General features: G+C 36.9%; 2 protein-coding genes across 2 annotated transcripts; both read right to left on the bottom strand.

Annotated features, from left to right (window-relative positions):
- Nucleotides 1-5,202: 5,202 nt before the first annotated feature.
- LOC132792922 (isocitrate dehydrogenase [NAD] subunit alpha, mitochondrial) lies at nt 5,203-6,580 on the bottom strand. Its single transcript, XM_060802458.1, has one exon. The coding sequence runs from the start codon at nt 6,516-6,518 to the stop codon at nt 5,304-5,306; it is 1,215 nt and encodes a 404-aa protein (XP_060658441.1). The 5' UTR covers nt 6,519-6,580; the 3' UTR covers nt 5,203-5,303.
- Nucleotides 6,581-18,889: 12,309 nt separating this feature from the next.
- On the bottom strand, nt 18,890-20,798 carry LOC132791149 (luciferin 4-monooxygenase). The gene is made up of 4 exons (XM_060799963.1): nt 20,641-20,798; nt 20,183-20,577; nt 19,996-20,112; nt 18,890-19,940 (listed from the first exon to the last, which is right to left on the bottom strand). The coding sequence occupies exons 1-4, from the start codon at nt 20,788-20,790 to the stop codon at nt 18,998-19,000; spliced, it is 1,605 nt and encodes a 534-aa protein (XP_060655946.1). The 5' UTR covers nt 20,791-20,798; the 3' UTR covers nt 18,890-18,997.
- Nucleotides 20,799-24,188: the final 3,390 nt, after the last annotated feature.

Here is a 24,188-nt window from a genome sequence, read left to right as displayed (position 1 = left end):
CATCCTAAAGATATCGATATTTTCAAGTAGAAAAAAAATTCACAATAATATATTTTTGAATATAAATGTGAAATGATTCCAATGAATTTTTATAAACGTTGTCGAACACAAAAAATTATTTTTTGGAGAAACATTTTTTAAGTTCTCATTTGATATTTTAAATAGCTTAACGCAGCAGGTTAATCGAGTTTCCAAACAAACAACATTTTTTTTTGCCTGCGATTTGAGTTAAGTTTTTATATATCTTGAAAATAGGAAAACCGATAAACCGATATCGTATATTTCTACAATATTTAACAATTAAATTGAACAAATTCAGCAGATTGTGCTTAAAGTTTGTCGCCATTCTTGCACAATGGCAACGCTGTTAGATTTTACAGTAATTAAACGACACAAAAGTTCAGCTTAGTCAGTTAAAAAAAAAGCAGAGATCTTAAATGGCTCGCCACGACGGCGACCGAAGGCAGGCAAGGCAACTGCTTAACCCTCTATCAATTGGCAGAAGTTGCGAATCTGCCAGAGTCGTGCAATGTCAGCTACGGCATTTAGCCTTGTCACATTATTTTGCTTATTCGCCGTCTGCTTCAGCTTCTTCTGTATTCCGCTCTTTGCTTCTTTGCTTCAGTTTGGGGAACTCTGCACCTAATTGTTGTTGTAATCGCCCTGGTTGCCGTTTTCGGCATCGTAGCCACAATTCGCCATTTATTCGTGGCTAACTCCTCGACTACGTCTCCTTTTTCTCTTTGCCACACTCTGATTTCGGATTTGGACCGTAACGCGTTGCCTGCCACACGCCTTTCTGCAAACTTGCATAGCCTTCTGCATGGACATCAACAGTAGTTGGACTTGAGAATATGAATGGGAAAGAAGGCGCCATCCGTCCTTCCACCACAAAAGCAGTTAGGAGACATCAGCATTATCAGCCCACTATGCTATGCCAATCCTGTGTGCTGTGTGAGATTTCGAAACTTATACATTTTATGTGTGTGACACTATCCACTTTATTTTAGTTTCTGTTTCTGCTTCTGTTTCGGTGCAATTCAGTTGAGTTCAGCTCAGTTGAGTTGAGTTCGAGTTCGGTTCAGTTCAGCTGAGTTTGGCTTCCAACCTCTGAAATACCAGTAGTTGGGCTTTTTTGGATGGCTTCCGTCGGTGCTACAGCAGCTACAACAGCAGCAGACTGTCTGCCTCTTTCAATGCACTTAGTACTTTACATCGGATGTTCAATTTCCGTATTGTGGATATGCTTACACACATGAATTTGCTACTGATTTCGGTCGCTCTAAATACGATTTAAGAATCGCGGATATCTCTCCGAAAGTGTTTTACTACAATACACTCTCTTTGTTAATCAATTCTATTGTAATTACCCCAGGTTAGTTCGTATCAGATTATTGAACATTTAACAAGTTTCATTTCCATTTTCAACGTATGCAGAAGTTAATAGTCCTAATTGCCTAAGGCATGCAGGAGCACATTCCTCTTCCTCTTGACACTTAATATGAAATGCATAAAATATGTAAATGATGTCTGTTTAAATTGTGTACATTTATGTTAAATTGCCTGTCAGCCTTAGTCTCGGTCTCGTAGTCTTTCCATTGCAGCGTATTATCGTCTCTGTTTCACATTCCAAATTGTTGCACTCGATGCTTAAACTGTTATACACAAATCTCGGGTGCTTCGAGTTCCTAAAAGTTAAACCTAGAATTCAGTTGTTCAGTTACCCTTGCATGAGACAGATGCTGTAGGTTAATGAGAAAACTAGCTAGTCGTGATATTTCGTAATTGTATCACTTTATTTTAATGAACGAACATTATTCTTATACATAATACATTATAATGCTGTGCAATGTTGACCAACTTAACACAGACACCCAGGAAATTTGTTCTTTCTTATTGTATATTGCATTTACTTTGCGCTTTCATGACACCTTTCCCGCACATTTTGCATTTTGCATTCTGTATTCTTCATTCTGCATTCTCATGCAAATACTTCACACCAACTTATAGCACTTGCAATGCCATCCGTTACACACAGTGGCAGTTCCGCGGTTCTCCCAGCCCGGATCGCAGCTCGTCCTTTCGCAGTTCTTATATTTTGGCCATGTTTTTTGTTTTATGCATAATGCGCCATGTAGTGCGAATGAAAGTAAAAAATACGTCTGGGAACTTTTGTTAAAATCTACTGCAGCGGCTCGCTTGCCTTTCGCGAACACCGATCCACTTGAAGGGGAGGCAGTGGAAAGACTTCGCGCTCAACATCTCGCATCTTTCAGGTCCCCAAACAATTTGCACGCCTCAGTGCGTGCGCATTTCTGGGCACTTAAGTTTCTATATAAAGCTATAACGAGTACAAAACCCCAGTCGAACGCGCCCCTGACTCGACTTTCATTTTATACTTATTCATTTTATCATTCTCATTCCCATTCTCATTCGCGTTCGCATTTCGTTTTTTTTTCTCCGTTTCCTTTTTGGCATTGAACATTTTATAAATTGAGACTGTTTTGCATTTCTCATTAGGAGGGGCACGGAACAGTGTTGATGAGTACAATTAGCAATTTGCATAGTAAGAACTAAAGGAATGTTCCGTCTTAACTCAAACGCTGCCTAGTGGCAGGTTAACACAATTTTTATAACCATGTTAGACGGTGGTTTAAAGTTTTAAAAGAAGCTATTCTAAATTCAACATCAAACTTAAACTAGAACTGTTCCACGCCATAAAGCCATTTAATTATTAAAAGGGAATAACTAAATACAAATTTATTTATGAGAAATGAGGTTTTCAACTTTTGACTTTTAATATCATTCTGTTGAGTATAACATACGAAGTGTGTCTATGGATATATGTATATTAAGTTACGAACAACTAGAAGACTTGATATATAATTTTTTGAGGATATTCTTCATGTCCTTCAACAAAGTAGATACATCAATTGTCATCGCTGGAGCATAAGCAATTGTCTGTATTACTTTGCATGCCTGTCACGAATTGAGAGTGCTTTACATTTAGTTGACTGAGATTTATAAACTTGCATGGAACATGTAAATAAAGGAATGGCAAGAACAACATAAAGCTGCCAGGAATATATGTAATTTATATCCATGTCGAAGAATGCCGTTTTTTATGCATAATAATACAGCACGTAATTGTAATTACTCGTATGTGAACATGATTCCACAATTCTTTAATTCCGTAAATGGCGCAACTCTTCCATGAGTTTATTCGCAAAAAGAAACAAAGAAGAATGTAACAATTTGAGTTGTTTATGTTTGTTTTTGTTATGGTAATTATCATGGTTATATACATGGGTTTATAAAAATAGAAAATGCACTGTTGTTGTCTGGGAATTTGTGAGGAAGCCATAATTAAATCCTCGTCTGACCTTTGTAATTAAGGAAGAGAGCCATCAACATTTAGTTCACCTGATTAGGAAAACTGTTGAATATAACTGCTCTTTAAGTAGCCACTAAAGTTCCTCCAGGGAGCAATATAATAACAGCACTCTCTGCTCTTATCGGACACTTTTGCACACAGCAGAATCTTTTGACATTAACAATAGAATCAACATGGTGGTCACATCAAGACGGTGACGTGGCCTAAAAAACTTGAAGTAAACTTAACCGAGTGTCGTCGGTCAATTTGCATCAAGTGGAAAACACAACTGACAGGTAAATGGCCCTCTGGCTTCTCATAAATCGCAGTCAGCAAAGCAGTAAAAGGACGCAGCATGAAGTAGTGTGACTAGTTAGAGCATTCTCTCTAAGTTATGGCCAACTGCAAGCAGAGTCGAAATTTAATTACAACTACATATTAGTATAGTTACAAGATGGCGGAGTGGAAGTAGAAGTGGGAGCTGACAGTGAAAGCGGATGCGGATCCGGGAGTCGGTGGAGCAGCAGCAGCAGGAGGAGTAAAAAAAAATGTTTGCAATTTAGAGCAGGCAGCCAAATTGGATGGCAGAATCCTTGGCTTGCATCCGTACAGTTTGTACAGTTAGTATACGCTTACCCTCATATCTCCGACTGCTGTCAGTCCACTCCTGTCTGACAAACTTGGGCAATTTTATGCTTTTGTTGTTGTTGGTGTTATTGTTGTTATTACTACTAGCAGTAGCAGGCCACAAAAACTGACGTTTATTACTTGGGCGCGTCTGTGAGCCCATCCTCGGACAGACTAGAGACCAAGAAGGAGCCATAAATTATTAAATTTTAACAAGTTTTTATGCAGCGGCAACGGCAACGGCAACGGCATCTGACTGTCTTGTCTTGTCGTTTCCTTTCCTGTCAGCAGTCAGCTTCTCCTTCTTGGCATCTTTGCATCTTAGAAGCAATTGGAGCAACTTGGCTTACTTTGTCAGCGGCCAATACGTGACCCTTATTGACTGCTCACCGAGGCGAACCTTCAAGTTTATTTAATAACGTTATTAATAGCAAGTTTTTAGTAAAAAATACTTTAAAATCGGTTTATCGTTTAAACACTCTTTAACTCCCTAAAAAACTATTATTTAAACAACTTCACAAATACAAACTGACCTAAAATGAAAACAAATTTAAAACTTTAACTTTTGTTCCAAGCTAATCTTTTGGCTATTGTTTCCACAGATTGCGCCAGACATTACCTGTGGCGCAAAATTCAATCTGTAGATTCAGTTTTTATCCCAAATTTACTCACGAGCACGGAATAACTTTTGGTTTTCTATTCACATTCCCCGTGCAAAAAATTGTAGTTTCAATAACTTTCACGTATAGCGTGGACTATAGTCCTGTGTAAACTTTGTTCAATTTACTGAATAGGGTTTTGTTTGATCAGTGAACTAAGTCTTTTGATTCATTCGTCGGATGGTGTTCCTAACATATTCATTGTCATATTCGTCGTAGATTTTGATATAGATATATTTTTAAGTTTTGTGTTCTACATTTTTAGACTCCCTTTGGTTTTATGAATTTGAAGTATATTATTTTTTATAAGAAAAGACTACTCAGTTTTCTTAATGTGACAACAAATCGCAAAAAAAAGGAACAAACATAAACTAATGAACAAAATTGAACAGATAAAAAGAAGATATAGGTAATTTTGTTCGTTCGTTCGTGAACTTCCCTCTGGAGTTAAAATTTAGTGATTTTTCTTGGTAAACAAAAAGGGTATTTTTTCGTATTATAATTATCTGAAGATCGCTGATAATTGATTAATATTTCTAGATGTACATTATCAAATTTTATTGAAAGAAATTTCGATTAATATCTAAAATGAACGAAATTCGAATATCAATTAAAACTTCTTTCGGTCCGACATTCATATATCATTACTGTTTTGCAATAAAATCACACACGGCCTTAGTGAATTCAGAACACTTGGCTTTGCCACCAATATCTTTAGTGCGCATATCGGTGTCCTTGTAAACACTTTTGATAGCACAGGAAATAGACATTGCCTGATCGATAAGGCCAATTCTGCGTAGCATTAGAACTCCGGAGAAAAGCATGCCAGTAGGATTAATTTGATCTTTGCCAGCCACCTCTTCGCCCACCTTATTTAGAGTGTCGTAGAGACGTCCATGGGGACTGACACCGTATCCGGGGCACATTGCTTTGCTACCCGTGATGCTTGAAGCCATCATAACCAGTACATCGCCATACATACTGGACGATACGAGTACATCGTTGGTTTCCGGCTTCATGATGAGATTTAAGCAAGCTGTGTCCATGTAACGCTCCTCGAAGAGTCGATCTGGCATGTGTTTGATTGCCTCCTTTCGCATATGCTTCAAGAAGTTTCCGTCGGTCATCCGCATTATGTTTGCCTTGTGAGCCACGGTGATTTTTTTGCGATCGAATTCGTTCGCATAATCAAAAACGTACTTCGCAATGCGTTCCGCTCCGGCAGCAGTGCTTATTTTGATAGACTGCAGAACTCCTGGGACGACATCGTGCTCAATGCCCGAATACTCGCCCTCCATCATATCGCGTATAATAACACAATTTAATTTACCATAAGGATTATCTTGACCCTCCATGTTGCGGCAAACGGCGGTGTAGGCAAAGAGATCGAACTGTTTGCGTAGATCTTTCATCCATAGCGGATCTTCGATAGGGCCTTTGATTCCGACTTTATTTCGTCTCAATGAGTCTAAGAGCTCCTTTGAGACCTTATGGCTGCTTGGTTCGTCTGGGAAGGATTCCCATTCGATGGGCACTTTGGCAGCATCAAACACTGTCTTCAGCGATTGAATCAACTCACATCCCACACCCTGTCCCTCGATCAAAGTTATCTTTTTTACTTCGTTATTGGTTTCTTTTTTATTGGCCTTCTTTTGTTGGACTCCCTTTGGTTGGTCTGTCTTTTTTGGATTTCCCTTTGGTTGGTTTTTCTTTGGTTGGTCTTTCTTTTGTTGGTCTCCGCACATAGATTTCGATCGGAGCTTTGTACATTTCTTGGATTCATCACATCCTTTGGTATAGCAACGCAACCATTGGCCGAACGGAGCTCTACCAACTCGAAGATTTCGTAAATTGTTCATATCTGAATTTTGTTGAAATACTAAACTGACATCGAAAAGGCTTACTTTTAATTTATATCTCACAGAGTTCTCTAGTCTCCTTGCTATACACTTACTTTGTGCCATATTATCCATTTAATTTACCTGAATTCAGATTCGCACAAGTGCAACACAACAATATTCCCCGGGGACGGGGCACAACTGAGGTAGGAGGAAGCGTGTGAATATGACAAATGACATGTCAACAGTTTTATGCCCCTGACTGTTCAAGACAAATGGCTGTGGGCGTGGCAGTTGCTGCCTCTGCGACTATATTATGCCAGTGATTTTTCACACAACAAATAAGTGACCAAGTCATTAGCACAGATGACTATTATGAGCAGGCATGAAGAGGGATTCTCAAACATCCCCAACGAACCAAAGCATGTGCACCTCAGTGGGGTGCCAAGATCATAAATAAATTTCTAAGACTGTGACATTTTGGCGTGACGGCCTTTTACTGCAAGTTTATGATTATTTTATGCTATCGCACTTATGTTTTAAGTAAAGCTTTATTAACTTGTAAATATTATTTAATTTTTCTGTTAGCTCGAAGTCTGCTTTTCATTAATATTGTCCCTTAAGTAAGTCTCTTTTATTGGGCGCTTTCTCGTCGACCTTTAAATATTTCAATAATCATACCATAGCCAGATTAACTTGGACAAAACTTTGTAATGTTCTCGTTTTATGCACTGCTCGTAATCTCATTCCCTTTTCTGTGTAACAAGTATCTCTCATCAAGAACTCCTTGCACGTACTCGTAAATCCAACAAAGTACTTCGAACTGACAAAGTTGTCCAGGAAATGTCCCAAAATTTAGAAAGCTGTATAAGCTTCGTTTTCATGTCAATTGTCGTCTACAATGTTCATAACAGACAAAGGCTTAAATTCGAGCTTTGCCAATGTTTCATTTTGAATTTCAAGCATTAGATACTAATTATTTATATTATATATATGCAATTGTATTACAATATAATTATAATACCACATTATAGAAAGGGTTAACAATACCCGACTTACTTGCAAATTGTGCGCTCGAGTGCAAAAAATGTTGATGGCTTCCCTCCACTGCGCAAATGCATTTGTATGTGTTCATGTGAGTGCCTGCCTGTGAGTGTGCGAAGGACATTTCTTACAAAGCTCATAAAAGTGAATTACATTTAAGCATCTGCGTAGTCATTGAAATCCATTGAGCTTGCGATGCATTCAAAATGTGGTTCTGGCGTATTCATGAGTATGATTCGCAAGATGCGTCTATTGAGCGATAACTTTCCTTTTCCTTTAACGGGAAACGGAATCGACATTATCATCAGAATAATAATCACTATTAAGAAATATTCTCTGAGAATGAATCGGTTTATAAACGTTTCACATTGGCAGCAAGTGTTCACCTTGTAGGAGCTTTGCCTTACGTAAAAGAGGAAATAAATAATTTCAACAAGTGAAAACCAGATGTCGCATGGCGGTTGCAGTTTTAATCCGTGGCAAGAATTTCAAACTGATTGTGCGAAGAAAATGTAAAAAAAGTTGTAAGGGTAATTAGTTTTCATTAATTCTTCTATGCGTTCGCAGAGGCCAAGAGAAATATTTCCCTTAGGACACTGGAAATTTACAACTTTTCAGCAATCTTTGCAAGATTCATTGTGGTTTTCCTGTTGTACTTTAAATAGCGAAGCTTATGTTGGAATCTCAACTGTTTTAAAATAAATGTTACTTTCTGAGCAACGTAATGCAGAGGCTTCATTAATTAAATTAAATTGAATATCAAATAAATTTGAAATACCTTTGAACTCACTGTCACCAATGAACAAAAAATAGTAGTAGTAGTATTAGAAGTATCAAATTTTGCTTGAAATTTATTTGACTATTATATGGTATTACGATAAGCTGAGATTTATATAAAATATTAAATAAATTTGTCCTTGGCCAAGTTTTAAGGAACAAGTACGAATCAAAAAATATGAGCATAAGCTATTTGACCTGATCAGGAATACAAAATTCCTTAGATGCGTGTTTCGTATAACATTTCAAGTCTTCTTCACTAGTTCGGCATCGAATTCATGAGAGCACAAGAGCCCCTCGTCAATCCGAAAGAGCTGGAGTATAAGGCCAAGTCAATTGATGCAAAAAATTACTGCATACTTGATTGTCTCATCCAATATTTGCATATCTTTCCATTTTTCCTCTTTTAGTGACCTTTGGGTGGGTTGCTACAATTTTTTCAATTCAACATTCCCCGTCAATGGTTTTTCATACCTTTTGTTGGTTTACGCTTCGTTTGGCAGCTGAACCCGGTTCAGGTCGTACTACTACACCAATTGGAGGAGCTTGGCATGAAGAGTTATTGACTCCAAGTTGGTCAGACGGTTGAGAAGATGCGTTCGGGCTTTTGCATTAATGTAAACAATACTCGTCTTCGATCGCTCTTTCAGCATCAGAATTTACATTTCTATGGTTGTCGTCCCTCTCTTTCTCTTTCTCCTTTTCCTTCTCTATGTTGCTCCCGCTTGTTCTCTGTCTTTCTGCTGCAGCTGATGGAATGTTTTTCAAGTTGTTGCTTTTCATCCTTTTTCAGCACGCATTCACGTCATTTCCATGCCGGAGCGTGTGAACGGTTGCACTTGTCCTGCCGCCGCCTAACCGCCTGTCGAATCAGAATCCTTACTAAAAACCACTATTTATTCCCAGCATGGCGTTCAAATGGTGTTGCTTCATCAAAAAATAACACGTAAAACTTCTATACCCAACACTGATGGACCAACACCAAACACACAACACTTTAGTGTATTCCATATAAAAAAAAAGTAGACCGAAATAAATACTAGAATTTAATAGATACACACAGATTTATGTATATAGTAAGTACAAAATCCAAGGATTCTAATCCTGCCTTGCTATATCGACATAAAAGCAATGGCCACAATGCTCTTCTCATCCTCTCTCGCTATCAAACATTTTTTGTGAAGAGCAAATTGTTCAATTCTTTTCCTAAATCTAAAAAAAGAAAACAACAGTTTAAAGCTTTGGTAAAGATTGCATGACTATGAGGTACCCTGCACCAGTTGGTTTGCACAATCACATATACTTAAAGCAACAAATAAATATTTTTTTTTCAGGTGGTCTAATTTCCATCGGAAGTCAATTTATGCATCGGAAAAGTTAAGATAATATGGAAATTAAAAAAAATCAATTTCTATTATAATATTTCTGAACGAAGAACGTGCGGTTCTAGAAGAATTTATATGCCCTTTGGTGTATCTATATATATATACGAGGGTGGGCTGATAAATAGTCGGCATAACAAAAAAAAAATTTTTTTTTAAAAATCTATCAGCTGATTACTGTGAAAGTTTCATGCGGTTTTATCAACACTGGTAATTTTGGCGGGACTTTAAGCGCATTCACTTTTGCATTGTCGTCAACATGAATAAAATCGAATATTGTGCTGTCATAAGATTTCTGTTTTTCAAAGAGAAATCCAACGACGATATGAGTTAGACAAAGTTTATAAGGATTAAGCTCCATCGTTTTCAACAATAAAATATTGGACTGCTGAATTTAAACGCTGGCGGACAAGCATTTTTGACGATGATCGACCGGGTCGTCCCAGAGACGTGACAACACCAGAAATTGTGGATAAAGTCCATGGAATGATATTGGATGATCGCCGAATCAAGCTGCGAGAGATTGCAAATGCATTGCATTTTACACGAATTTTTACACATGAGTAAGCTTTCGTCAAGATGGGTGCCGCGATTGCTCACAATGGAAAATAAGCGCAACCTATGTCGCCATGTCGAAATTGTGTGAATTGCACTACGAAATTCTACCCCATCCACCCTATTCTCCAGATTTAGAACCCTGTGACTGTTATTTATTTCCAAACTTAAAAAAATGGCTTGGGGTAAGAAATTTCATTGAAATGAACAGGTAATCTGTGAAAAACGCCTATTTTGAGGACCTGGACAAATCCTATTTTATGGAAGGTGTTGAGAAACTGGAGGATCGGTGGTCCAAGTGCATAAGTCTAAAAGAAGATTATGTTGAGAAATAAAAGAGCAAAATTTAAAAAAAAACGTATTTTCCTTGTAAGGCCGACTTTTTATCAGCCTACCCTCGTACTATATATTCTTATATGTTTATAGTCTCTACAATACACGCACAGAAATGCAGAAAAACAAACACACGGATACGGCTGAATCGACTGGACTGTTGATGTTGGTTAAAGGAGAATGTCGGTGGTGCTTTCCACTAAATTAAAAAATAGAAAAAAGTCATTAGAAAAAGAGATGCAAATCGTCGAACTCAACAGAGTTGTGTTAAATATTTTTTTCTGAATGATTAATTACCCTTAAATTGAGTTGAATGGCAACCGTTTACCATCATTTGTTTACTTGTTAGTTTTTGTGCACGCTGTTCTATATTTATGTCATATACTTTACATGCAACTAACCAGTTTTACCAAAATTAACCTCACGTTGCATTTTTAGAGAATTTTGAAATTGTTTACACAACTGAATGTTGTTCTCGGAACCTAACCTCGTCTTTGAATTGATTTTTTTTGAGAGGTTGAGGAGTGCTAGAATGTAGAGTGCTTTAATATAATTTATAGGTGATTAAGAATATATAATCTTAGTTGCATTGATTAACAATATCGTATATTTTGTATTCTATGGCCTGATGTACATAAGTGGTGTGTTGAAAAGCTTTTAGTATATTTGAATGTTTTAGGTATAATTGATATATTTGAACGATACTGTTTTCCACTTCCCAGTTTTAATGTACGAATTATTGGGATTGGAGAAATCGAAAACTTTATTTTATTGCATGATTAAAATTTTAGTGCAAGCTCTTATAGTTTATATTAATTGCTCAATAAGTGAATTTATGAATCAGTCAGTCAGTCAATTGGTACAAACAAATATGTTTTGTTGTATCGAATTGCAGAACTGTGTAAAATTAGCGTGAACAAGTCTCTTAAAGTCTAGGTTCTTTAACAGTCGTTTAAAAGTTATTTTGGGCAATCAGCATGCTCGTATTTCATATTAAACTGACAGTCTGTACTGTCATAATTAGATGAGAAGTATTTCGATAAAAAGGTTACTCATAATGTTAAAGTGTTGATACGGATGACATATTATGCGTACATATGTCGAACCTCGAGGTGCATGCACCCATCACGTCCGGCGGCTACCCACGAAGGGGACAGAGTTAACAGTATTCCGGTCACAATATTGAGAATATTTTGCAAGAGTCGCATCGCTGCTTGTTTATGTGTGTGTTGAAACGTAAAAAGGCGCACAATGTGACAGTTAAATATTGCTGAATATTTTTTACGACCCACGACCCAGGCAACGTGCGTTTCTGGCCAAAAGGCCAATGGTTGCGACAACAACAACAGCAGCAACAACGACACTCAAAAAAAGTTAATTAAGTTCTTTAAGGACGTGTTGTATGAATGTTTTTTTTTTGCTGTAAAGCTTTCAGTTCCGACTTCCCCTGCACATATCTCAGGCAACGCAGAAATTGTGGAGTTGGGGCACAGAGTTCAGCAGTCCATATAAATTGATTTCATGCAAACTTATAATTCATTTTCGTATCTTTCGACCTCAGTTCTCAACGGTGTTGGCCAGCTCTTGACTTAAGCCCACATTGTCATATTGTTGGTAAAGTGAAGTGAATTCACAAACTGAATTCGAATTCGGTTGAATATAATAATACACGATTTCATTTGAATACTTGTCGAATAATTAATTTGCAAAACTTATTTACTTCATTATGCCGAATTTTTGACCCAGCTCTCTAAGTCAATGAATTTAATTGACTTCAATCCGATTTTGTTTAAATAAACATAACCATTTACCAATTGCCTCAAGCCAGCATCAGCGAGACAACTGGTTGCGTAGCCACAGCTGAAAGCAGTTGAAATCCTTTCCTTTCACTGTAACTCGAGTAAATGAATAATTCATTACCATTCACGTCCTTGGCCCACGCGCCACTGATTAAATCAAATTACTGCCATCTGCGACTCTAACTCTCGGTCTAGCTCGGCGTCCAAGCCAAGGTCAAGGGACGAGCTTGCCAATTGGGACACTAAGTGATGCAGTGCTATGCTTTAACTTAATATATATGAATTCATTTCAAAGGTACGACTTAAGGATTTAACATCACGTCGCAATTTGATTGAGAATTTCACATTTTCAGTTAGTTGCGTTTATATTGACAGGAAACAAACAAACTTTCCTCTGACTGAAATAAAAAATCCTAAAAACAAACAAAGAAAGAAGTCTGCAGATGCGTTTTGCCCGACCTTAGTTTACGTAAACCACAATTTACAGACAATTCTTTTTTCGAATTCTTCGTTATGTAGGTCCTTTCCTCTTGGATTGGACAATTCTAGACTTTATTTTCTGTCCCTCAAATATACGTATCCTCACTTTTTGTTTGGCCAAATATACCCACTTCAGACTCTAAGTCAGCATAACTTTTCGGGTTCCGGGTGTAAAAAGGGTTAAAAGGTCAAACGCTAAGCAATCAGAAACATTACGTATTGGCGACACAGTTCGATGATCTTAATGATTGTCAAAAATTAGAAATCGGACCGACAAATACCACGCATAAATACAACTTTTATCTTTTTTCTTGATGTCCCTCGTATAAATATTAAATATTAACTAAATGGTTTTAAGGTCGGTTTTATTAGCTCTATCTTGAGAGTTTTACGATGAGGTTAACAATTTTTTTCAATATTCATTTGATTTTCATTACAAGCGAAATGCCAACTGCGAATCAAGCAACAATTCGAAGAAGCATGTGTGCCTTCAAAGTAATAAAAAATTACAATCAAAATGAAACAATGCCAAGTCATGCAACCGGAAACGGAAGTCAGAACAGACAGAGAGAGAGAGAGAGAGCAGCTAGAGAGCAGAATAGGAAAGGAAAGGGCGCCACAAAAGGATACATAGAAGGCTCGTAAGGCCAAAGCTAAAGCCAAGGCACAATGGCCATCAGAAATATGTGAGCATGGACAACAAGAAAAACAGCAAGTGATGGCCTCGCATGGCATGTTTTTTATTTTCATCCTGACTCGCTTTTACGATTTTTTAAATAAGCAAACACACTTTTATGACATTCCAATTTTGCGCCAAACAAAAGAGCATCAAGAACTCGAGGCGATTCGAGGCGAGACGAAGTGAGGCTCTCGGTGCCAGGTCCCAAACTAATAGGTGCGCCCACAGCAACAGCCGCAATGGCAACCAACGACTGTTGCGGGATATGTTGACAGGAAGACAGCAATGAAATGGCAGAGACCATAAACGAAAATGTGCAAATGGCTTAAATGGCACTAAAAATTGTCTGCTCCGACAACCCACGCAGCACGCCCCTAAAGTAGCTAAGACACTGACGGTGTCTGTCAACATGTGTTTTTATTATCGCAAATTCGGTTGCAGTTGCACTTGCAGTTGCACTGGCAGTGGCTGTGGCAGCTGCATCCACGAGCTGCTAGTTGCACAATTCCAGAACACGGGAATTTCAAATAGAACTCTTAATTAAGTGCCCCAAATATCAAGTGCAGCGCTTGCAACGGAAAGCGGCAAGAAGAGGAAGGAAAGAAGGAAACGGAAACAGTGCTCGCCTGCCGCTTAATGCCATTTAATGCCCCTGCCATAAATCTGTCTAAATTCGCTAGCGCAAGGGCTATATAAATATACGACTTGCGATAGTCGTGCGCATTGTGACTTTTGTGGCCTTCGCAGTGGCCATGTGAGTTTAATGCGAACTAATTTCTTTAAAATCTACTCAGCTAGTCGCTCAAATAAAGTATTAATTATGCTTTCAATATTAGAGTATCATTGTTGCATATTTGAAATGCTAAATTCGTGCTAGATTAGAGTTTATTGGCAGATAATTTCTTTAAAATCTACTCAAATGAAGAATTTATTATGCTTTCAATATTAGAGTATCTTTGCTGCATATTTGAGATGATAAATTTAGTAAATTTGTGCTGTGTATTATGCTTTCAATATTAGAGTATCATTGTTGCATATTTGAAATGATACATTTAGTAAATTCGTACTACCCTACAATTCAATTAGCAAGCACTTAGTAGTCGCAAATGGAGTACTAGAGTACACCTTGCTCGTTTGGATCTGTTTAATGTTTTCCTAACACAGACATGGCCAACAACGACTACTAACGATAAACACATAAGACCTATGTATGTTCTGTGTATGTGGTTGTAAGTGCCAGCAGCATTTTTCACTGCAGATTCCAAGCTAAAATTGCCATCCGATGATAAATTACAGGCACGGCAATTAAGAATGCGACCTAGACACTCCTCTCTCTGTGTGTGTTCTCGCATTTACTTCTCCGTTTCCACTTCCTCCGCTTTATCCACGACTTAATCCTGATCTCTGGAAATGTAATAAACAATTGTGAATGGCGTTCGAGTTGGCAACCCAACACTAGAACGGTAATTGCATGTAAACATTTCTTTATGTGCGTCATTGAATGGGTTTGGGGAGGAGCTGAGCTGAGCCGGGGATAATTAGATATGTGAAATGGCTGACTGATGCAGTCAATCCATTGTTAGTATCTGATGGATGGCTGACTGTTTTCAGTGTTGTCTTTGGATTCCTTGCTTTGCACTTTTTATCCAAGCTACATATGAGGTAGAGAAGTAACTTTGCACCTAAGGAAAGTGAATGTAACAAGCGAAAGGAGTCATCTCCTATTTCAATTGCTTTGGTTGACAATCTTTACGATATTTTGTAGTGTATGCTATATTTAGAATGTAGTACTATATCGATATGCCAAATATAATCTTTAAATATTCTGATATAATAATTGATAATATTCTTAGAATATGATTTAATTGTAGTTCACAGTCTAGCACACTCTACTGTAACTTTCTTACTTCTTATTTAAAATCTTCATTAAAACACTGCTCGGAATTGTATCATAACGTTGTTTTGTCTTGAATCTATATTGACTCCGGCTGCAAATGTATCTATATAGTACTATTTACAAACAATAACAATTATGGCAGGATAAACAACTAAAAATGGCAATTGCCAGTGACGGAAAGGGAGGGCGTACAATTTACAGTTATGAAATGCGCTGCCAACACAATTGCAATAATTTAACTTCCGCTTCATAGCGGTATTTTGAGTTTCCGTTTATGTTCGCTGCTGTTGCCATTTCCGCCGTCAGTTGTCCGCCGTCTGCCGTCCGCTGTCCACTGACCGCTTTCGGTTGTCGGCTGTCCGTTACTCGCCGCAATCTGGTCGCTGCAGTTGAAGGTCGTTGTTGTTCTTGTTGTTGTTCAGTTGGTATTGTTAGTACTTACATCTACATTGCCCGTTCTTGAACAAAGTTCTCATCTCCCACGCAAATGCAATGGGCATAGCCATGGCGATAGCCAGAGAGCCAATAGCCTTAGCTCGCAAAAAAACAGATTCAATGTTCCATGGCGAGTTGCATGTTTTTAGGGCTTCGGCTTGACTTTGTAACAGTTCCAGAGAACGCAATCCTCTTCGTTGTTTTTGGCCTTGTTGCAAACACACATTCTCGGCCAAATACAGCATCTAAGGGAGTGTACTGAACTGGATTTCTCGCCTTCGGCCGACGCCATCGTAAATTATTCAAATTTTAAGTCGTAAATAAATGCGCATAAACATAAGCACACTCGACTGGGCCTGAGTCTGCCTGTGCCTGTGCCTGAATGTGTCGCTGACTTTGCCATAAAGCATCCCCTCGTACTTAACAAAGCGACCAGAGCTCCAGCCCCCAATTTAGCTGTTTGTGGTTTGCAGCTGACGAATTTACAGCATAGTTTTAGGCGTTTGCAATTGTTGAACGGAAATTATCAGATGTAACGCGTGTGACGACCTTTACGACCCAAAAGTCTTCTCACATCACCTTCAAAGGTAACCATGGCTTCTATTTGATTGGCATTTTAAATACGCATGTGACACTTGAGTCTCTTTTCAATTGACATTAGCAATCAGCGTCCATGTGTCTCGCATACGCTCAAAGCGTTTGCCGATCTGTCTACCTGACGTGATTGTAAGATTTTCAAATTCAAGTTGCTGTCATTGATTGATTGATGGCCATTTCATTTCTCTTTTTTTTCGTATTTGCTGTTATCCATTGTTCATTTACTCTGCAGACATCTCGAGTATCAAAACTGTTTATCTACTTTGTTGTATGAATATTTTCAGATTCTTACTTACTAGTTGTACATAATAAGAACTACTACTAGTTTTGAATTATGCTTTGTCAGTATTTATTATATTCTCAATTATTATCAATCGGTAGTTTCGCACGGACTTTGATCATTGTTATGGTATTTTCAGTTTGTTTTGCGTACAGGTGTTTCAGTTTATTGATAATAAATCGATATCACATATAAAATATATCTTCATTTCATAATTATCGTCTACTGCTCAGTCACGGCCATTCAGCAATTATTCAATGGGGAATAGCGTCTACTTGGCCAAGTGAGATAATGCTATCCAACTTTATGCTGAATATTGGCAATGTTTGCTTTCATCAGAGTTCATACACGTGCATAAATTAACGAAAAATATGTTCACTTTTTCCATTCACTAAATGCACATTAGGAAAGTGACGCAGGCAAATCTATTTATTATACAAAAGATTCTTTTTTATCTTATCTAAAAGTCTATTTTTCATTGTATGTGTTCAAAACAATCGTCTTTCTCAATGAATTGATCCACAACATTAAGAATAATGTGACCTTCTCATAAACTTTACGCTTTACAACAAGCTTGACCATATCAATTATTTCCTGCTCAAGCCATTTGATAACCAACACAACAGCAGAGTCTCTGTATCGGGTGTCTTGAATTTCTACAATTTGCACAAATAATAGTTTGACAAATAATGATTTGAATGAAGCTTTGGCTAATGAATTTATAATGATAAGCCTATTTTCGTAAAAAAAATTTTAAAAAATACGTTTAGTTTATAATTATTTATTGTAAGCGGGCACTTGCGCAAGTAATGAAGATTTCACTGTGTTCTAAATATCAACAAAACTTATACGCATTTAATCTGTTAATTTATCTGTTTCATTTAATCAACTAATTTGTGGATAATAAAAAATTGATAACACAATTGAAATATACATATATTCGTAAACTTGTTTTATATTTCAGTCGTTGTCTATTGAGGTGCGTTATGGTGCCTTTTTCTTAAGTAACGTCGAGTTTCCCTTACGATTTTATGTACATTAATCAGCTATGCAAAGATTCTCCGGATCGTCGCCAGCAATATTGCTTACCATCTGACTGGAATCTTTTGAACTTGGATTCGTCTGACTAAATTATTTATTTGCAGTCTTCTATTGCTGGCTACGACCCTTAGAGCCTTTGCAGCTATAACATGTCAAGCAAACCGTTAAACACGGTGGAGGTGGAATAATGGATTGCAGCTGCTTCACCTTGAGCCACTACACAGGATAAATGGAATAATCGATAAGCACCAGTATTTGGATATTTTGAAATACCATCTTCCTAATTTTAATGAGCTATGTACTTACACCTCCAAAATCGTGCTAGAATGGTTGGTTGCTCAAAATTTTAACTTAATGAAGTGGCCAGCTCAAAGTCCGGACCACAATCCATTTCAGAATTTGTGGTCAATTGAGAAGAGACGGCTCAATTGAACCTGTAAATTTATTTCTAGAACAGCTTTTAAAATGACAAGCAAGTAGTTAGGAATATTTTCCGCTCAATATTTTCGTGAGCGGACAAATAAACAAACATATGCCGTCATTAACAAATTATACCTCTATCTGTCCTCTAGGTAGCGGGTATGAATATTTTTATCCCAAGTGACAAAATTAAGCGTTTATATTGCAAATGAAATAATGATAATAATAATAATTATATTAATTTATAATGAAATATATTTAGAAGGCATCGATACCATGCTTCACACAGCTTGGATACAAATATGCTTAACAAAAGTAATATTGTTATGTGCAAAAATGTGATAATCAGCGAGAACTATAAGTGGTATATATTATATATATATTATATAGATAATAAATAATATACCATAAGATTTCTGAAAAATTCAATTTATTCCATTATTCCAATTCAATAGATAAAAAATATTTTGAGGAATTCGATTACTTTCAATAGCTATTTAGTGGCCAAATTAAATGTTATGTATAAGATAAATGTCACCGATTTGGCTTTCTCTATAAACTACAGTAAATAGGCCTTCATACGGATTGATAGATAAGACTATATATAATCTCGGCTGTATATATATAATGAAAATATACGATTGGTAAAAAAATTATTAAATGAGTCGGCACATTTGTACAGATATGACGTAAACAAATATTTATTATACCCGAACAATGAGGGTAAAGGAACAACATATAACTTATAATTAATAACAAACTCTACATTCAATTAATTTAATCATGCCAAAAACACTTGCTTGGCCAAGTTTCGCATCATCTTTCCATTCGGGTTCAAAGGTAACGTGTCTACAAACTTAACGCCCGAATGCAATTGCTTGTACTCGACCACAACTCGCTTGGCAACATGATCGATAATCTGCTGCTCGGTGATCGTGGCTCCAGGCTTCTTGATGACTAAGGCACCAGCAAGTTCTCCGATGCAGGGATCGGGAATTCCGACGACGCAGACATTTAATACCTCAGGCAACTCCGCGATGATCTGTTCGATCTCTGTTGGCCAATAGTGATTTGATTTGTACTTCAGCAAATCCTTCTTGCGATCCACAAGGATCAGATTGTTGTCATTATCGAAGTAACCCAGATCGCCGAGATTAATCCAACCATCCTTTAGTGTAGCTTCAGTATCGGCAGGGCTGCCCAAGTATCCCAGCCACTTGGAACCAATGTCGATTAGCACTTCACCGACTTTGTTATGAGGGAGAGCGTTACCGTCTTCATCGATAATCTTGATACGCATTCCGGGAAAGATGCGACCCACATTATTAAGAGAATCATCATGGCTATGATCAATGTTTGCCGTAATTGCGCCTGTCTCAGTGGCTCCATATGAAGACACAATCAAACATTTTTTCATCAAACTCTGGCCGCGTTGCAGGATTTTAGTGGAGAGCCAGCAGCCGGTTATGAAGATCACTCTGATATTAGCCAAAGATTCTTCGGTAGCCAATGGATGGTTGAACAACTCATAAGTCTGCCAAGGTTTCAATACAAGAATGGAAACGTTGTATTGCTTAATCATGCCAATAAACTCTCCAGCCTCGAATGGACGTTCGAATATGACTTTTTGGACACCGTAAATCAAACCGATTGCTGAGCTGATGAAACCTGTCGCCCAGTCGAGAGTGGCGTTGGTCAATATAATATCGGTGCTATTGCAAAATCTAAAAAGAAAGAAGTTTTATAAATGTGAAATAATAAAGATTGCGTAAATCTTACGGTGCAATCCTAGTCACATGCTTGTGGGAAATAGCAACAGCTTTGGGAAGACCCGATGTGCCCGAAGAGCACAAAATTAAAGCGGTCTGATCTCCATCCACGGCCAATGGCTCGGGTCTAAAAGGGCGAAATGGAAGGAGAAATGTAAATTCAATTGCTTGAAAGAATGGCTATTATCTTCACTCACTGATAGAAATGCTCTTGCATTGTGGGATTCAGCAGATCCTCGATGCTGGGAACGCCCTCGACGCGGCCAGTAAGCGTGATAAATTTGGGGGCCCACTCTTTGGTCACTTCCTTAATGCGTTCATAGTCGTTACCATCACAAAACATGATCTTTGGCTTTGTCAGCTCATAGAGTCCCTTGATGACGCTGGCTTCTTTATTCACAGCCACTGCATGGAATGGAGTGGTATTGAAGAAACAACCCACGGCCAGTGGTGCCAAGTATGTGCTTGTGACTCCAATGATGCCAACCACATCATTGTGGGTCAATTTCTCCTTCTTCAAAAACAAGGCCAGGCGTGTGGCCAGTGCTCGCATTTCAGCATTGGCGATCCGCCTTCCATCCTCATGGTTGATCTACGCCCCAGGAAATGTACTTATTAGAAACAGCTCTCGTTCAATTACATTGTTTATATTTACCAAGACAGTTTGGTTGGGCCAATTCTTCATGGCATTGAATAAAACTGATCCCACCGAGCAGTCAGGAGCGAAAAAGGGAGCTCTGCTCATGCCGCTCCAAATTTTGGTCTCCTCGTCGTAAGTTGTGGGATACAAAGCTCTTGTTGCCATTGTGCTTACTTTAAGGCAAATCTAATATTAATTTTTCACAAACCTGTTGCCGCTTTATATATCGTAAATGTCTCACACAAAAGCAGAATATCGTTATCGAATCTTATTACTAACTAACTCTATCCAACGTACCGCATTAAGTAGATTAAAGGGTTTGCTTCTGATATGTAGAAGAAATACCTGGCAGCCACAGTGTAAAAGGGTGATTCAACTTTATGGCAAGCAGAACCCCATTCAAACTTTTGAAGATGGTAGCAAATTCTAACTAATAAAGAATAATTTTTGGCAAATTTGGTTCATATTTTAGATAGATTTTCGTAAATGTTTTGTAATCATTCATTCATGTTCTATTCCATTAAAGTGTATAACGAAAATAATAACAATAGACAATTTAATGGAATAGAATAAATAGAAAGTCTGTCTAAAACATAAGCCCGGTTTGCCTGAATGGAAATGATCTCAAAACATTTACGATAATCTAGTTAAACAAAGATGTCTATGCAATTTTTAAAGGGCTTTTATCATAAGTCGATCATTGCTTTGAGAAGTAAAGACTCTATGTATAAAGTCAAATTTTTTTTTGTATAACTTAATTTAAATAAGCTTAAAATTGTAATTCTGAAATAACCTTAAATTTTATTATGATATTATGCATACAAATATATACATACATATATTGTTTGGGCGGCTTTCTGTTTATGTTACTAATCGACCACATGACTCTAGCTATCTTATTTATTTTCCATTCCAGGAAACAGCTGACTTGGGTACGTGCTTTAAATAAATATATTTGTGTTGCTGAACTGGACACCCGGGATTTTTTTGTATATGCTTTATCTTCGGGTAACACCTCGGAATATTCGTATCGATTTATACATACATACATAATCTAATAACTCGTACACTTGGACGTTGCGAAAAGACTTACCTGTAGGAATATGTCGTCGACCACACGCCTTTTTACCCCATGGTTAAAAAGTATAATAAACTTCTTACGTAGAATATTTTTGTTTATCTCGTTTGCCGAATTTGCTTACTTAACGCATGAATATTACGGCAGTGTCTAGAGTAAAAAGCGATTAGATTACCCTATTCAAAATTGTTTCTAAAAATAAAGTATAATTCTTCAATTATTTAATTATTTAATTGTATTCATTCCCTTAAGCCGTATTCTTTGTCTAGCAAGTTCAAAATAAATTCTTGATCTAAAGATCTACAGTATGTTTTCGACTTGAGCAGCATTTTAAATAGATATTTTTGGATGGTACGTCATCGAAAACAAAGATGACTCGGTTGATCTGTAACTAACTTTTCATATCTTAGACTAAAAATATTAAGAAGAGGATTCTTTCTGTCTTTCGTTTTAATTATTCTAAATAAATTTTAAGTGTTTTTAATAGAAATGAATTAGCTCAGACTAATTATTATTTTATTAGACAAATAAAACTTGGTCAATTGATCAAACTGAGCTGAGTTTACCTTTATATTTGTATATCCATAGAGTAGAAGAGTAACATTTTTACATTGTATGAAAATATACTTATTTAACAGTCAGAAGAAGCTATCCCCGATCCTATAATATATATTTCATATATATTCTTGATCAACGTCAGCGGCCAAACGTATAAGTCTCAGAGATTTGTTTGAAGTTCTTTTAAAAATAACTTTCTGTTTGAATCAACATTTTTTATGTATTGTTTAATAATTTAAGTATCTTAGTCCTTATTGCTTTGCCTGTGCGTTGATTCATTCAATTAGTCAAAGGACAAAGATTTACAAATTAACGGCACTTTTACTTTATTTTACAGTTGAAAATAACATACACTTTAAAATAGCATTTCGCTTTCGTATACAAAAATAATTTCTGCGATATATATATTTCAATTTATTCTCTAAATAGAATCTAACAAGAGCCCTGATCTGCTCTTGAACATCCCCACAGTAAAGCTCTTTTTAGCTGCAACTTTCGTAATACCTCTTGAATGATTTGCATATATTACCATTAAATGAAGGCTGTACAAAAAATAATTTCGTAGGAGAACATATTTTCTTTTGAAGGTGAAACAGTGAAAAAGGAACACTTAAATGAAAACGAATTGAGAAAAAAGCAACAGTTGCTTCGACTATTGGAAACTCAAAAATACTTTATGCTATGGTCTCCATTCCATTTGGATAAAATTAGGGGGAGTGTAATATTCGTGGAACCGTTAATTGTCGATGTCAGTGTCGTCGTCTTCAGTTTCGGTTTGATGATTTCCTGACAGTTGTGGTTCATCAGTTAATTGGCTTTCTCGAGCAGAAAATTCAATGCCTATTGGCGGTTGATATGGCGAATTATAATACTCCACGCAAATTCTGCTGTTAAAGCAAAGCAGTCACAGTACGATAAGTAAAGTGAATTGCTTGGTCAGGTCCTGCCGCAAAGGACTAAGATTATGTGATTTTGGCTTTTTTGCTCAATATTAAAGTTGTTGATGCATTTATGTTATAATATTAAACCCATTTACTTAATATGCTGAGAGTTCAATTTAACTAACATTCTGAAGAAAACCAAACAGTGTAAAATTCACATTTATACAATAGATTAACAATATTATTATTACTTATATATTGTATTGGCTATGTATATCTATATCTAGGCTTAAAACCTGCTATTCGCTATTTTGAATAAAAGAGGGCGACCAAAATCTAGAATATCTTTAAAGAAAATGGTAGTTTCGTCCCCTATATTCTCTGGAGTTCATGTCTACATCATCATGATGATAATATTTTTGTGCGCTGATCAAATTCTTTATTCTTTATACGGTGTCCTGTTGACATTAATAAAATACTTTTTTAACTCCTATAAAGATTAATATTGATTCGCGATATATTAACATGTTTCCTTTATATTTTCGATCACAAAAGATTTTACATTCGTCCAATACGAAATAAAGAATACGAATAAGGAACATCCGCGTACAACATTATTAATATGCTTTCCTATTCTATCATCCTTTTCTGTTTGGAATCTTTTCCTTTTTTTTTTTTTTATTATCACATTCATGTGTTAAACTCATGAAGAGTGCTATGAAGATCTGCAGTTTCTGTCCTAATGCTGCTGGCAACCTCTGCTCAATAATAAAATAGAATCACCAGCACTGTTGAGGTGACACGAATTAAGCAGAAAAATCTGCAAATACAAACTTCCGTGAGAATTAGACAACAAGGAATAAAATCATATGCACCGTGATCAATTTGACGCTTAAAACACGAATGAAAATAGTAAAAATCTACTGCATTTTTACTTTTATCTTTTGTTCTTTTTATGTTTTATGTTATAGCTGAACTCGTAATGGACTTTGCGAACAAGACCGTCAACCTCTACGGTTGACGGCGAAATAGCAATCGTAAAACTT

This window comes from Drosophila nasuta, chromosome 3 (genome assembly GCF_023558535.2).
Source record: "Drosophila nasuta strain 15112-1781.00 chromosome 3, ASM2355853v1, whole genome shotgun sequence".
Taxonomy (NCBI): domain Eukaryota; kingdom Metazoa; phylum Arthropoda; class Insecta; order Diptera; family Drosophilidae; genus Drosophila; species Drosophila nasuta.
This window is presented reverse-complemented; position numbering and strand designations above follow the sequence as displayed.

Excerpts from the sequence above, each read along its gene's own strand:
- LOC132792922 (XM_060802458.1), bottom strand. The coding sequence starts at position 6,518 with ATGAACAATTTACGAAATCTTCGAGTTGGTAGAGCTCCGTTCGGCCAA.
- LOC132791149 (XM_060799963.1), bottom strand. The coding sequence starts at position 20,790 with ATGGCAACAAGAGCTTTGTATCCCACAACTTACGACGAGGAGACCAAA. Across the intron at positions 20,578-20,640 it reads GGCCCAACCAAACTGTCTTG|ATCAACCATGAGGATGGAAG; the intron begins GTAAATATAAAC and ends CCTGGGGCGTAG. Across the intron at positions 19,941-19,995 it reads CATGTGACTAGGATTGCACC|ATTTTGCAATAGCACCGATA; the intron begins GTAAGATTTACG and ends CTTTCTTTTTAG.